The sequence below is a fragment of the Palaemon carinicauda genome, chromosome 36 (genome assembly GCF_036898095.1).
Source record: "Palaemon carinicauda isolate YSFRI2023 chromosome 36, ASM3689809v2, whole genome shotgun sequence".
In the NCBI taxonomy this organism is placed as follows: domain Eukaryota; kingdom Metazoa; phylum Arthropoda; class Malacostraca; order Decapoda; family Palaemonidae; genus Palaemon; species Palaemon carinicauda.
The window spans coordinates 16,431,532-16,446,109 of record NC_090760.1 but is presented as its reverse complement, the minus strand read 5'-3'; the positions used below and the strand labels follow the sequence as shown (position 1 = coordinate 16,446,109).

The 14,578-nt window shown below is 43.0% G+C and overlaps 2 protein-coding genes across 3 annotated transcripts in view; one reads left to right on the top strand and one right to left on the bottom strand.

Moving 5' to 3' along the window:
* LOC137628499 (U3 small nucleolar RNA-associated protein 15 homolog) overlaps positions 1-1,938 on the top strand; it is a 57,270-nt gene extending 55,332 nt beyond the window's left edge. The window contains exon 11 of the mRNA XM_068359654.1: positions 1,732-1,938. Within this exon, the coding sequence (XP_068215755.1) occupies positions 1,732-1,938 (207 nt within the window). The remainder of the gene's footprint in view (positions 1-1,731) is intronic.
* The window catches only part of LOC137628775 (endoglucanase E-4-like), a 53,072-nt gene continuing 40,144 nt past the window's right edge, over positions 1,651-14,578 (bottom strand). Inside the window, exons 12-14 of one of the 2 annotated variants that reach the window (XM_068359982.1) lie at positions 4,296-4,398; positions 2,132-2,255; positions 1,651-1,894 (exon numbers count right to left, since the gene is read on the bottom strand). In XM_068359982.1, the coding sequence (XP_068216083.1) occupies positions 2,139-2,255; positions 4,296-4,398 (220 nt within the window). In that variant the 3' untranslated portion in view covers positions 1,651-1,894; positions 2,132-2,138. Of the gene's footprint in view, positions 1,935-2,131; positions 2,256-4,295; positions 4,399-14,578 lie in introns of both variants that reach the window. The other variant, XM_068359981.1, reaches the window with a different exon arrangement.

Genomic DNA, 14,578 nt, shown 5'->3' with positions numbered 1-14,578 from the left:
CCCAAAGGACGTACTGGTACGTTTCACAAAAGCCATCCCTTTACCCCCATGGACGTACCGGTACGTCCTTGCAAAAAAATGCTATAAAAATTTGTTTTTCATATTTTAAAAAAAAAATTCAGGCATTTTCCAAGAGAATGAGACCAACCTGACCTCTCTATGACAAAAATTAAGGCTGTTAGAGCAATTTAAAAAAATATACTGCAAAATGTGCTGGGAAAAAAATGACCCCTTGGGGGTTAAGGGTTGGAAATTTCCAAATACCCCGGGGGTAAAAGGGTTAATGTTTGTTCCTACATGCAAACTATACAAATGTTTTGTCTTTTAAAATGGGGATTTGTCTTCAGCGGCAATGAAATAGCCATAGAATCATTAGTAAGGTAGTTGATTAATGACAGATGGCTCAGTGGGGAGGCATTTTTGTCTGTCTCAACAGTTAGATCTTCTCTTTCATTTGTTTGTGATAAGTATTGGTTTATTTTTCTTGTTTATGAGTATTCTCACTTACAAGCAGATGCACACGGAAAGGTAAGCATATGGTGAAGTGAATTTTATTCTTATGATGATACAATTCTTCCAAACCAGACACTAAATGCTTTTCTTTTGGTGGGCTCACCTGGCACCGACGGAGTTCCCCAGATGGTGATTCCTGTGTTGCAATTTCAGGAAATGTTCCTAGTGGCCACCTTATGCCAAAACATGGAGTGTAGTAGTTTGTGTTGTGGCAGAAGAAGCTCTTATATCTTCCTCCTTAGAGAGAGAGCCCATTTCTTATTGGTCAGCCAGACTGCAAGGGGAAGGAGAGTTTACCCTCTCTCTTCCTCCTCTACCAATCTTTCTCCTCCTCCATTCCCTCTGTCGGACATTGTTTCTACTATAAAAGACAAGGACGAAGAAGAGGAATGTCAAATTGGAGGGCCTTTCACTAAAAGTGCCTTTGTTCTTTGTTAGGAATCTATTTGCTTTTAAAGGATTTAAAAGAAAAAAATAAAGGAAGTGTTTATCTCTTTCTTTATCATCTAACAAAATCAGGAATCAGAAGTCTTTTATAATGAAAGTTGTCTTTAGTTGCAACCTTTTCATACATCTGCACAGCAAGACAAGAGGGCTATTAGCAATATGTCAGATCCTGACATTGATTGTAGCGTTCACTTCTGTACTTTGTGTTGTATTAATTTTTTTTTATATGGACCATCTCTTCAGTTATTAACAAAACCTCCATCTCCGTCTTTCTCTCTGTACTTTCAAATAATTTACTGTTTTCCAACAGCTTAGCCTTTCCTTTTTACCACAAGACCTAACCACTTATCACATACTAAAATTTTACCACGATTTTGCTATGTAGATGTATTTTCATCCTTCAATACCTTCCTTACTCATGTACTGTGCAGGAATCTCTACTTCATGTCTCCATTTTCTGTTTGTCAGACACATTTTGATTACTGAAAAGAGGGTGTCGTAGTCAATAGACAGTATAGCTGTTACTGTATATACTTTGCGCATCAAGTTTTAGTTAAACTTATACACAACTATGGTTGTGTAGTGTGCACTAGTAAATTTTTAGTGTGAATTAAAAATTTATCTTGATTGGGTATTTATAATTAGTTTCAACATTAATTACTGTAGTTAGATTTGAATAAAAAACCATCAGATAGTCAGATAGTATTTTATTTTTTGGGCAATGCATGCAGGCACTAGTAGAGTTGAAAGATTTCTTTTATTTTTACATAGATCCACATTGAAATGGAGTTGACTCGAGAACATGCCTCTTTGATGGGCGTCCTCCAGATGTTCCTCACTGTTTCCAACACTGACGACATCAACACTGCGGGAAACACAAAGGAACCAATGTTGTTACCTCAGGGTAATCTTGCCATGCCGTCGCCTGCGAAATCTGTGGAGAAAGCCATTCCAATGGATCTTGTAGAAGTTAACTGAAAAATAAATTTGTTGAAATATCAAAGCATGTAATTTAATCACTCCTTACACAAGGTCAGTCTAGAATTATGTACACAAAGGGTATGTATGATTTCTAAGCATGATCTAGATTTTGATAATGCACAGATTTTATTTTTTATACAGTACTTTTGAAAGTTTGATACAGTACTATAATTTCATTCATTTTACTTACTTTGTATTTATTTACTGTAGTGGTTTTCTACCATGGCACCAAGGGCTGCTGTGAACCCAGCATTATAATCACAGGCAACTTCGTTTTTGACGTAGTCGCGACGGTCATCTACATATTGGTCATTCTTGCAAAAAAAAAAAAAAATTACTGTGTTAACAGATCGTATAGCAGAGTAGTTCATTTTTCTATTCCCACATTCATCACAGAAGCTTAAGGGGGCCTGGCTGGTAAGCCAACGTATGGGGGTATTGGAGGAAAAATGCAAAATCTTGAAAAAATTCACTGAGCTTTGTATGGCAACGGAGAATGCTTATTTAACATATTTTGTCAAAATTCCTCTTACTTTCATAGTTACAGAGTAATTAGTAAAAGTAACTCAATAAGCCAAAAACATTGATCCCTACAAGTATATGCAGTATTTCTTATGTTATCGTAAATTTTGATAATTATTACATTTTAATATAAACCAAATTGGGAGGAATGGGATCTGTATAGATTCCATGAGTCACAAGACAGGAAGTTTTATGATTACACCCTTCAGTGCTAGCACAAACCTTAGAGAGAGTACACGTTTGAGTTTGACCTCTGACATTCGCTCGCTTTTACGTCTGTTTATCTTAGTTTCGGTAAGAATTTCATTGTGCCAAAGAGGGAAAGACAATTTCAACTTCTCGCTTATATAAGGAAGAAGAAAATTTGCTCTAATACGATTTCAGAAGTGCGTAATATCGACAATATTAGCAAAGTTAGTGAAGGAGAGAGAGAGAGAGTGTTATGAATGAAGGAGCAACCAGGAGCCTAAAGAAGTAAGATATTGAGCAAAGCGATCTTTTATGATTAAATTTTGATAAATAATATTGTTGTTCCGACGCGATATACAAACCTCGTAATCATTTGATATAGGAATTTGCTTCAGCGCAGCTGAAACGAATTCCTATATTAAATTATTACGGGTTTGTATAGCTAGGAAAAATACAATTGTCATTTTTGGTTTATTAATATCCAAAAAGGAACATAAAATTCATAATAATCATGATTTATTGATATTGTCTTTGTAAAAATACAAAGAAAAACTTTGAATGCCCATATCTCAAAACTATACTTATTGACCTTCAAATTCTATCTTCTCCCGTAGTTTTAAAAACGTAGCATTGAAATTTGGTATATAACTTGAAATGACGTTATAAAACAATCAAATTGAGGCATTTTTTCCAATTTTTGTTTTATATTTTTTTCTTACTTTTTTTTCCTGATTTATAGTGTTTATTTTTCTACCATAATGAAAAAATTCATATCAAGCAAAAACGACTTAGAAAAAAAAACCTATTTGATTGGAGGTTTACATCAGGTCTATGTAGGGTAGTGATCCTAGGTCTTAATATTAAGTATCAAGGGAGGAGATAGAATTTGAAAAGCACTAATTTTCAGGATAAATAGGCCTGGCGTCGCGAAACCGAAGGTCAGAGGCAAAAATCCTGTGCAGTTTGGAGATGCCCTAAGTCACCTTATTAAGTGGTATGAATGTCAAAGTCCTATCCTTAAAAAACGGCATTAGCCAGCCGTTCCCCTTAATGGTTCTACCTTGGGATTACACAGTAGTTGACATACAATTCTAAATACAGTATATTTATAAAAAGTTCTTAAAACATCCAATACAGAGAAGGAAATACTGTACTGTATTTTTATTGAATAATTAAAAAGGAAGTTTTATATTTGTGTTTCAAGATGAATTTGACTGGTAAAATTTCTGATATATGGTACAGTACTATGAAGAAAAGCTAGATGTATAGGGCTATATTGAAGAGACTTAATTTATTTTTCAGTTATATTATACAGCACTTGGTTATAAATATATTATGTAATTTGCCTACTTCAAAAGCATTCGAGTTTTGACAAAACTTTTGTAAAGAAAAAGGTCATTGTTTGTAGCTTTTAAGCATTGCTACTGAGCTCCTTTTTATGTATGAAAAGATATCTAGAGTTTATTACAGAATTTCCATTTGAATAAGTAGATAACATATATAATGAGAACGTTTCTGTAAATTGTGTATTTCAAAAGAAACTTTTATTCTTTAAAAAATATTTTTTAAGAATAATGTTATAAAACTACAAATGTACTGTACACTAATTCTGAAGGTGTGTAAGAAGTGTTTCAAGTCTTTACCTGGTCTGGTCCTCCAACCAGGGCTCCATAAAGAACCTGAGGATTTGGGCCTGGATTATCCAATGCGCTGTAATCACAAGTCTGGGGCATATCTGGACACGAGCTGTGTAAAAACAATGACGTACTTGTCTAGTTTATTACTTTTGGTAATTGCATGATATCTACAATAGTTTCAAAAATTATTTCCAGTATTGGTAAACTCGGGTAACAATGTTCAAAATATAGTTGTTCAAAAGAAATATAATACTGTACTGTAATTATAATTACAAAAGCAAAGATAAAAATGTTCAACTTGTGAATTTAAAAGATAAGAACCTGTGTGCAATAAGGCAAAATATTTACTTCTAAAGTTTCATGCAGGAAGAGATGTAGGAATTCATGATGCATACGTAAGCTAACTTGTTCTTAGAATGCATCTCGACCACATTTAGAGGACATATTGTACTGTATTGCCTTCCATATAATAGAATCTCAGATATATTAACTGGTACTGATTAGGGTTGAAAAGCTCTCATTATACATTTATAGATCTCATACAACCGATTATAATTCCTTCATTCGTTTTTTTAGCTCCTATAAAACTCATGGGATTTTGCCTATTTTTATGCATAGTCTATCACTTTTCATTTTATTAAATGAACCCCCTATGTCTCTGAGATAACAATCGCTGCAGTATGCCTCGTGTATCAAAATCACCTACTTCAAATGCCCCACACACTCTAAACCCATAGATGAACATCGTTTATAATTTCTGGTACCCTGAAGTAGGATCTCATAAACATTACAATCCAACTTAAGTGCTGCCTGTACAAGACCAGAGTAGTTCAATATCACAAAAGGGATTTTGACGAAGGAAAAATCTATTTCTGGGGAGAGACCTGTGATGCCCGGTGAAAAGTCCTTCTTTGTACTTTTTCTGATATAAATCTTCCAAATATACCAGAGAAAATTAAAAGCATGGATTGCAGAGGTTACAACCCTCGCGCGAGCACCTTGTTGGTGTCGTATATCTAACAAGGGCGTTTGTAAAACACTATTCACAGGCTGTCTTCCATTTAGATAATCCCTTCATCAAAGGGGGAGGGCCGTGACAGGCCCTAGAGAATACAGTTGGGTTACCCTACCGACACCTACCACTCGCGCTCACCAGGTCATCCTTCTGCAAGAACATATGGCTTGGCAAGTAAAGGGTGGGTCCGTACAAAAATAACCGGGAAGGGTTTCACCGGGCATCACAGGTCTCTCCCCAGAAATAGATTTTTCCTTCGTCAAAATCCCTTTTCTGGGTCGACCTGTGATGGCCGGTGAAAATGTACCAGAGAATGCCTTCCAAGCCCAATAAATTAATAACATAATGAGGAGAATACAATCACCATGTACGACAATAATATGATATAATAAAGTAATCGTCCAATAATAAAGTAATCGTCCAATTACCAACCAGCCAAATGACATAGGGAAGGTAAGGTTAAATAATAATGACGACAAGGAACCAACTGAGTGTCGAATCGCAAAAGGCATCAAACCTTACATGTCTAAGTATATCTAAACATTAAAGGAACGGTAACTACAATAACAGTTAAACCATAGGAATTAAACATGGCAAATATCATAGGGCTAACGAACTACCAAGGAGAGCGGCAACGTGGTGTGAGTGGCGGGTAGGAGGGAGAAGAGAAGAGATGGAAGAAAGGAAGAAGAGGAGATTAATGGGGAGGGATAAGGCTCCCCTCTGCCATCGTCGGGTATTTAAGGGCCTGTAAGATCTTTAGATATTGGCGTTTGACAACCATAGGGGGTTTCCAACCCGTATATTTTTTTTTTTTTTTTAAATCATCAAAGTCCCTGTTCTGGAAGTCATTGTTGGGGGCATCTACTGTCCGTATATCATGAGCCTGGGGAAATGATTCCGGATTAGTATGTTTAATGAAGTAGAGGATTTGTTGCCTGATACCGTGAATGGAAATAGTACCTCCTTGTTCCCTGATAACCAAGGGGCCAGACGAGCGGGTGGCAGTTCTAGCTAAAAAGGGCCTTGAGAGTGTGACTGTACACGGAGAAAAATCCTGGGGATGAAGAATAACCTTCCGAGGGGAGCACCTATTTAGCGGATCCTCATTTTTTTGCTAGGAAAGCTTTGTCTGGAAAAAGAGTACTTCGGCTGAAGGGAGGAAATCTATGTTTTCCGGGTTTCGTGAGAGAGCTGCTAGTTCTGATGTTCCATCACCTGAGGCCATAGCCATTAGAAATAAAGTCTTCCTAAGAAGAGTGATATAAGAGCAGGATTCATTGTCCGTGTCCATCGCAAGTTTGAGAACACCGTTCAGAGACCAAGAGTCCTTTTGTGGCCGAACTGAAGGTCGAAGCCTAGCACATGTTTTTGGGATTGATGAGAAATAGGAATCAGCTAGGTTAATGTTGAACCCAACAAGGAAGATCTTCTTCAAAGCTGACTTGATGGTGGTTAAAGTGCTAACTGTTAGGCCTTTGTCAAATAGGAACCTCAAGAAAGAGATGGCTAAATGCGGGGACATACGAGTATGGTCTGCACTCTTAGGGGACCTGCTAGTTGTTAACGGCCGAATCATATTGGCGAATTGTCGAGTCCCTTTTGTCCCATTCGATGAAGAGATCATTTTCCGGTTCAATGTTCGCGTCTCTACGAGCTGCCAACTTCCTGTAGTCCACAAAGTTAGAGTTTTGGCTATCCTTGAGTAATCTGACACAGTGAGTTTGGATTACTCGGGTCAGTTTGAGGAACGGGATCCGGATGGGACTGAGTTTCAACTCGAGGAGGAAAGGAAACCAACTGTTCTTGGCCAGTGAGGTGGTACTAAAGCCACTGTGCCCCGGAAGGAGCGTAGTTTGTGTAAAAGTTTTTAGAAGATTCCCTGGGGGAGATAGGGAAATCTTCTAATGGTTCCAATCCCGGGGTAATGCGTCCATGGCATAAGCCCGAGGGTCCAGGGTTGGGGTCACATAACAAGGAAGTTTGTGATTCATCTGAGTTGCAAATAGATCTACCTGGAGGCCTGGAACGAGCCTGAGTATCCACCGGAATGAAATTATGTCTAGAGACCATTCTTGACTCCAGTGGATCCGTCCTGGATAGTGAGTCCGCTCTCACATTCTGGCCTCCCGCTAGGTGAGGTGCTGACAGGAACCAGTTCTTTTCTGTTGCCCAGGCGAAGATAGTGACCAGGATCTGATTCAGGTTGGGTGACTTGGATCCTCCCCTATTGACGTAGTGTACTGCGTCTGTGCTGTCTGACACTACTCTGATGTGGGTCGACCTCGGAGGAGAGTCTCTCTTCAGGGTCAAGAACACTGCCATGGCTTTGAGAACAATGATATGGGACTGTTTCATGGCGAGTGACCAAGAACCTGAAACATCTGATGTTCGGAGTAATCCCCCCATCCACTTAGAGAAGCGGCTGTATGGAATGTCACTTGTGGAGGTGGGAATTGTAGAGGAACCAATTTGGAGAGGTCCTTCGGTTCGGACCATGGGCGTAGTCTCATTTTCAAGACAGAGGGGATCTTCGAGACCTTGTTTCTTATAGGTACTGTAGCTCTCTTTCTCCAAACTCGATTGATGTCTTTGAGTTTGGCTTTTATTAGGAGATCTGTTACTGAAGTGAATTGGAAAAGGCCGAGGATACTTTCTAAGGCTCTTTGGACACCTGTTTGTGTTTGAGAAAATTCTTGATCTTGGAAACTATTCCTCTTACCTTTTGGAAGGGAGAGACAACGTGTGCTTCGAAAGGTCCCACTGAATGGCTAACCATTCTAAGTGGCCTGATGGTTGCAGGCGAGATTTTTTGGAGATTGACCCGAAATCACAGGTTGTCGAGAAATCGAAGTAATTCCTTCGTAGCTCTGTTGCCTTCTATGGCCGGCCAGGCCCAAATGAGCCAACCGGCCAGATAAGCAATGATCTGTATCTCTTGGTTCCTGAGTTGTTCTAACACTCTCTCTCCCAGTTTTGTGAATATCCTGGGATCAATGTTGAGGCCAAAGGGCATGTCTTGAACACAAAGGCTTTCCTGCTTAGGCGGAAACCCAGATAAGAAGAGAAGTTTCGAGCTATAGGCGCAAGATAATAGTCGTCGGTAAGATCGACAGAGGCGGTGACGGTCCCACGGGGAAGTAAGGTCCGTACCTGAGAGATAGTCAACATCCGGAACTTGTCGCAGAGAATGTAAGAGTTTAGCTTGACAAGTCCAGGTCCACTCTCAATGCCGACAAGCCTTTCTTCGGAATTGTGAACAGGCGGCTTTGGAACTTCAGTGATCGATCCCGTTTGATTGCTTCTTCTTGAGTAACCCTGTGGTGTACTCTTTCAGGATGGGAGTGGATTTCTGGGAGAAGGTCACTGGTGGAGGAGGAGGACCTTGTGGCCATTTTCACCTCACACCTTTAGAGATTATGCTATGAGCCCACAGACCGAAGGTCCAATGGTCTCGAAAGTGTTAAAGTCTACCCCCTACCGGGAACACCGCGTTGTGAGGGAGTGAATCTAGGTACTTTCCTTCTCCGAGCCCCCTTTTTCCAAGGTCCGTCTCAATGGCGAGACTGTCTTCTACTCCTGTAGCTTCCTCTCTGGTGTCCACGAAAGGAGCCTGAGGGTTCGGATCTAGGGTTGTATGCAGGTAAAACATCCCAACGGGGTTGGGCTGTGTACCTGGGGAATCAGTGAGGTAGATCACCTGATGAGGGGGATTCGGATGCATAGACGTCGAATCAGAGGAAGGCTGTGATGATGAGTGGGTAACCGACTATCGATTCCTGTCTGATAGAGGCCTCAGACAGAACGTATTTCCCACAACTAACCCGATCAGACCATCAAACGTGTAGGTCGAATTGGAAGGGCAGATCTTGGAATTATCGTACCCCCCAGACTGACAACATCCTGGTCCAGACAGATCGGGCCTGCCCTTTAGGAAATAATACTGTTACCTTCGGTACCTTGTCTAACCTAACCAAGGCAATCTCTTTCAATCGAACGAATCCGTTGAATGGGAATTCTAGTACCTGGGAGTAAAATCTAGGTCCCCCAGAGGGAGAACGTCTATGCTATCCAGATTTATGGTACCATCTATATATGGAACATGTAAGGCAAATCTCTATGCGTTGTTTTTTATCGAAGGAGGTTACTTCGATATGCCTGGGGCTGTAGGGGGAGACATCCGAGTTCCTGAACGGATCCGACTCACCACCATACCTTTGAGCTCCGTCATAGCCCCTTGGTTTTCCCTAGAATGTGTTGCTTTTAGCAGTCACGGTTTATGCAGGGTAACATGAACATCAGGATCCTTTAAGGGTCCTAGGTCGGTGACGTAGGTAATTGCAAAGCTGAAGGCTCAAAACTCATCCCCACCTACCTGCCCGTCCATGGGGTCGTCGTCCAACCTTAGAGAGGACACTCTGAGGAGATAGGGACCTCTAGATGGAGCATTTCTTCCCAACCTTGATACTCAAGGGCGAAGAGTCTCTCTTGCAGGCCAGGGAGATTCATCATCATCCTGGCGGGAACCATGTAGGTAAACCTTCTGTAACAGAAAGGGGACATAAGTCTGGATGTTCCCTGAACTTTGGTTAGTGATCCTATTCACAGGCTGGGATCAGCTGTATAACTCATAAAATCAATTTTAAAGGAAAGTCATTTAATGTACTATCTTTTGGGGTATAGTTCGACACTTGTATTCATGAAATGTGACACTGTTGGCGCATTCGCCACAGGTTGGCCACCCCTGACTCAGACGTTCAGAACCGGGTCTAACATTATTTACTGGATATTAGTATTCTATTGATTCATCTGTTCACTGACCAGAGTCTCAAGGAACAGTAGATAGCCTCTCATGGCATGGTTGGTCTCAACCCGGCCCTTCATTAGAAGGGGCCAACGTTCGGTTCCCAGTACTGAGTGGAAACTTATTTCTATTTGAACACTATGTTGTATGGATATTTATCGATATTTAGGCATAGTTAGAATTGAATATGCATAAATATAGGCATAATTAATTTATTTCCATTTGAACACGATGTTGTATGGATATTTATCCATATTTATACATAGTTAGAATTGAATATGCATAAATATAGGCATAATTAATTTATTTCTATTTGAACACGATGTTGTATGGATATTTATCCATATTTATACATAGTTAGAATTAAATATATGCATAAATATAGGCATAGTTATGTTCATATATTTTTCAATATTAATCTTACCCGATAATCATGTAGCTGTCAACTCCGTTGCCCGACAGAATTCTACGGATGGGATACGCCAGCGATCGCTATACAAGAGGGGGGTGTACTCACCAGCGCCACCTGTGGCCAGGTACTGCAGTACTTCTTGTTGACACCACCTCAATTTTTCCTCTGTCGTGCTTCCGGCAAGACCTACATGGATACGCTTATAATTTTGGAGTCTTTGTTCACGGTTTTGGTGAAGTATTGCTCTGAGATTTCAGCTTTCGCTATACAGGAAGCTTTTCCCTTAGCTTAGATAGCTTTTGGATTAATTTTGATTAATGGTATAACGATCTTTAGCTTTAATTTGGAATCCCCCTTGACTGTTCTCTGATTCAAGATGTCCGACCATTCTCAAGCTCCTCCCCAAAGACGATGTAGGACTTGTATTAGGCGGCTTCCGAAGGCCTCGGTTGATCCTCACACCGTTTGTTCCGACTGTAGGGGAAAATCCTGTCAGTTGGAAGATCGATGTGAGGAATGTGCCGGACTTTCGGAACTTGATTTTATTCGATTCCTCAAGTATACCACTAAGTTAGAGAGAGAGAGAGTTAGGAGGAGTTCGGCTCGCTCTTTACTTTATTCCTCCCCCCATGATCCTCAACCTTTTCCTCCCCCTGTAGTGGCTACCCCCGAACCTACTATTAGTGCTCAGCCTGATATGTCGGATGTTTTACGTGCCATTCAGGCTTTAGGTGATAAGGTGGAGTCGGTAGTGAGTGACCACAAGTTCCTCTTGGCAGACGTCAAGGAACTTAAAGTGAAAAGTGCAGTGGGAAGTGGTAGTGCCAGTGCTGTGCCTAGTGCTAGTGTCAGTGTCAGTGTTGCGCGTGAGGATACTTCTGTGCGTGCCAGTCGTCCTCCCAGTCCGGGACCTCTTGCAAGCTCCCAAGCCCAGGGGAGAAGCAATGTCGAAGGGCAAAAGGGTTCGGCAGGCCTTGATCGGCGCACAGTAGTATCCTCAGTGGTTGCGGGCGTATCTTATAGAGATCGTCACTTCCACTCTCAGACGATTGAGCCCTTAATTTCCTCGTCTGCAGAAGATTTTTCTGGGAGAAAACGCTGGACTCAGGTCTCAAGACCTCTTAAGCGTAAAGTCCAGACCGCGCGAGTCCAACAGCCAGGGTGTAGCCATTGGGCTAGCTCGGACTCGCCGCAGTCATCAGGTGACTGCACGCCTCCTAAGAGAGGTAAGGCGATGCCTCAGCAGACCTCAACTTCTGTTAAAACTATGCCTCAACAGACCTCAACTTCTGTTGATCCTAAGATGGCTATGCTGCAGACTATGCAGTCGCAGCTTGCGGTGTTGATGCGGGAGTTTCAGGCAGAGAAGGTTAATACACCTCCTCCTGCGAGCGCTCCTCCTCCTCTGCGCAGTCCAATCTGCCAGACGTATGAGGTTGAGGTTCCTCAAGCTACCTCCATGCGTGAGCTGCCGCGTTGGGAGTTGCCAGATACCAGCGCTGTGCAGCAACCTCCACTTTCCTTGAGGCAGGAGCCTCTTACCACGCAGCAACCTCCTCAACAATGGGGGCAGGAGCCTTATGCTTTACAACCTCCTCTACCCTTGAGGCAGGAGTATCTTGCATTACAACCATCCTCGAGGCAGCAACCTCTTGAGGTACGACAACCTCTACCATCCTTGAGGCAGCCACCTCAACTCTCGCAGCAACCACCTCCACTTTCCTCGAGGCGAGAACCTCAACTCTCGAGGCAAGCACCTCAAGAACCTCAACTCGTGAGACAAGAGCTTCTCTCTGCGCAGCCACCTCAACCCTTGAAGCAAGCGCAACTCTTGAGGCAGGAACCTCATGCTATGAGTCAGCCACCTCAACGCATGCATCTGCCACTTTCTCCTCAGCTTGAGCCTCTTCCCATTCAACTTGAACCGCAGTCTATGCAGCATGAGCCTCATGCTTTACTACAGTCGCCTCTCACCACGCTGGCTCCTCAGACCTCCGCAGAACCTCCTTCATCCCAGCCTCATGACTTTGTCATTACCAACCCTCATCCTCTTCAACACAGACTTGAGGATGAATCCGCAAGTGCGCATGCACCCGCTCTTCAGGATTCAGCCATTCAGCAGACCGCTTTAACTTTACCTCTCGCTTCTCAACCCTCAGGTGATGAGGTTTCTGAGGATGAAGCTGCTCACCTGGATGATCCTTCATCTGACGTGGAGGAACCCAAGTCATTGCCACCCTCCATCGACTTTCGCAAGGTCCTGGCTCTGTTCAGAGAACTTTACCCGGATCACTTTGTTTCTGCTACCCCTCGCTCTCCTCCATCCGAGTTCTCTCTAGGCATGCAACCTGTTAAGTCTGCCTACACTAAGCTCGTCTTCGCTAGATCTTCAAAGAGAGCTTTGAGAATGTTAGGGGATTGGTTGCAGTCCAAGCAGCAACTGGGAAAGACGTCTTTTATGTTTCCACCTCCTAAGCTGACGTCTAAGGCGGGCGTCTGGTATGCCACAGGAGAGGAACCAGGCTTGGGGGTCCCTGCCTCTGCCCAGGCTGACTTCTCAAGTTTGGTTGACTCTCCACGAAGGTCGGCTATGAGACGCTCTAAGGTCTGCTGGACCTTTTCTGACCTGGACCACTTCTTGAAGGGAGTCTTTCGCGCCTTTGAAATTTTTAATTTTCTCGACTGGTGCCTGGGGGCCTTGAGCAAGAAGACTGCCCCATCTGACAAAGACTCGGCCATGCTGATCATGTCCTGTATGGACAAAGCAATTCGCGATGGTTCCGGCGAACTTGCCTCTATGTTTGTATCGGGAGTCCTCAAGAAAAGGGAACAACTTTGCTCCTTCCTTTCCACTGGTATCACCTCTTGCCAAAGGTCACAGTTACTTTTTGCTCCTCTTTCTAAGTTCCTGTTTCCTGAGGATCTTATCAAGGAATTGTCTGCGGCTCTTATTCAGAAGGACACGCATGATCTTGTGGCCTCTTCAGCACGGAAGGCTAAGGTTGCTCCTTCAGTTCCTAGAACTTACCGCACCCCAGTGGCTGATACTCCTGCTACCAGATTTATTCCGCCCTTTCGTGGCAGAGCCCCCAGCCGAGGAGGTACCCGCCCAGACGGTCACAGGGGCAGGTCCAAGAAAGGTACCAAGTCTTCGAAAGGCAAACATTGACTCTCCTCCTCTCCAGACAGCTGTAGGAGCCAGACTCAAGATCTTCTGGCAAGCTTGGGAAAGAAGAGGTGCAGACGCCCAGTCTGTCAAGTGGCTAAGGGAGGGTTACAAGATACCATTCTGCCGCAATCCCCCTCTGACCACTTCTCCCATCATCCTCTCTCCCAACTACAAGGAAAAGGACAAGAGGCTAGCGTTACATCAAGAGGTGTCGCTCCTGTTACAGAAGGAGGCAGTGGTGATAGTCCGGGATCATCAATCCCCGGGCTTCTACAACCGTCTCTTTCTGGTGGCCAAGAAGACAGGAGGTTGGAGACCGGTGCTGGACGTCAGTGCGCTCAATGCTTATGTCACCAAGCAGACGTTCACTATGGAGACGACGAAGTCGGTCCTAGCAGCGGTCAGGCAGGAGGACTGGATGGTCTCGTTGGATCTGAAAGACGCTTACTTTCACGTCCCCATTCATCCAGACTCCCAACCTTTTCTGAGATTCGTTTTTGGAAAGGTTGTGTACCAATTCCAAGCCCTGTGTTTTGGCCTAAGCACGGCACCTATGGTGTTTACGCGACTGATGAGGAATATTGCGAAATTCCTCCACTTGACGGACATCAGAGCCTCCCTTTATTTAGACGACTGGCTGTTAAGAGCCCCCACAAGTCGTCGCTGTCTGGAGAGTCTCAATTGGACTTTGGACTTGACCAAGGAACTGGGTCTTTTGGTCAACTTAGAAAAGTCCCAGCTTATTCCTTCCCAAACCATCGTTTACCTGGGAATGGAGATTCGGAGTCAAGCTTTTCGGGCTTTTCCGTCGGCCCCAAGAATCAACCAAGCCCTAGAGTGCATTCTGAGCATGCTGAAGAGGAACAGATGCTCGGTGAGACAGTGGATG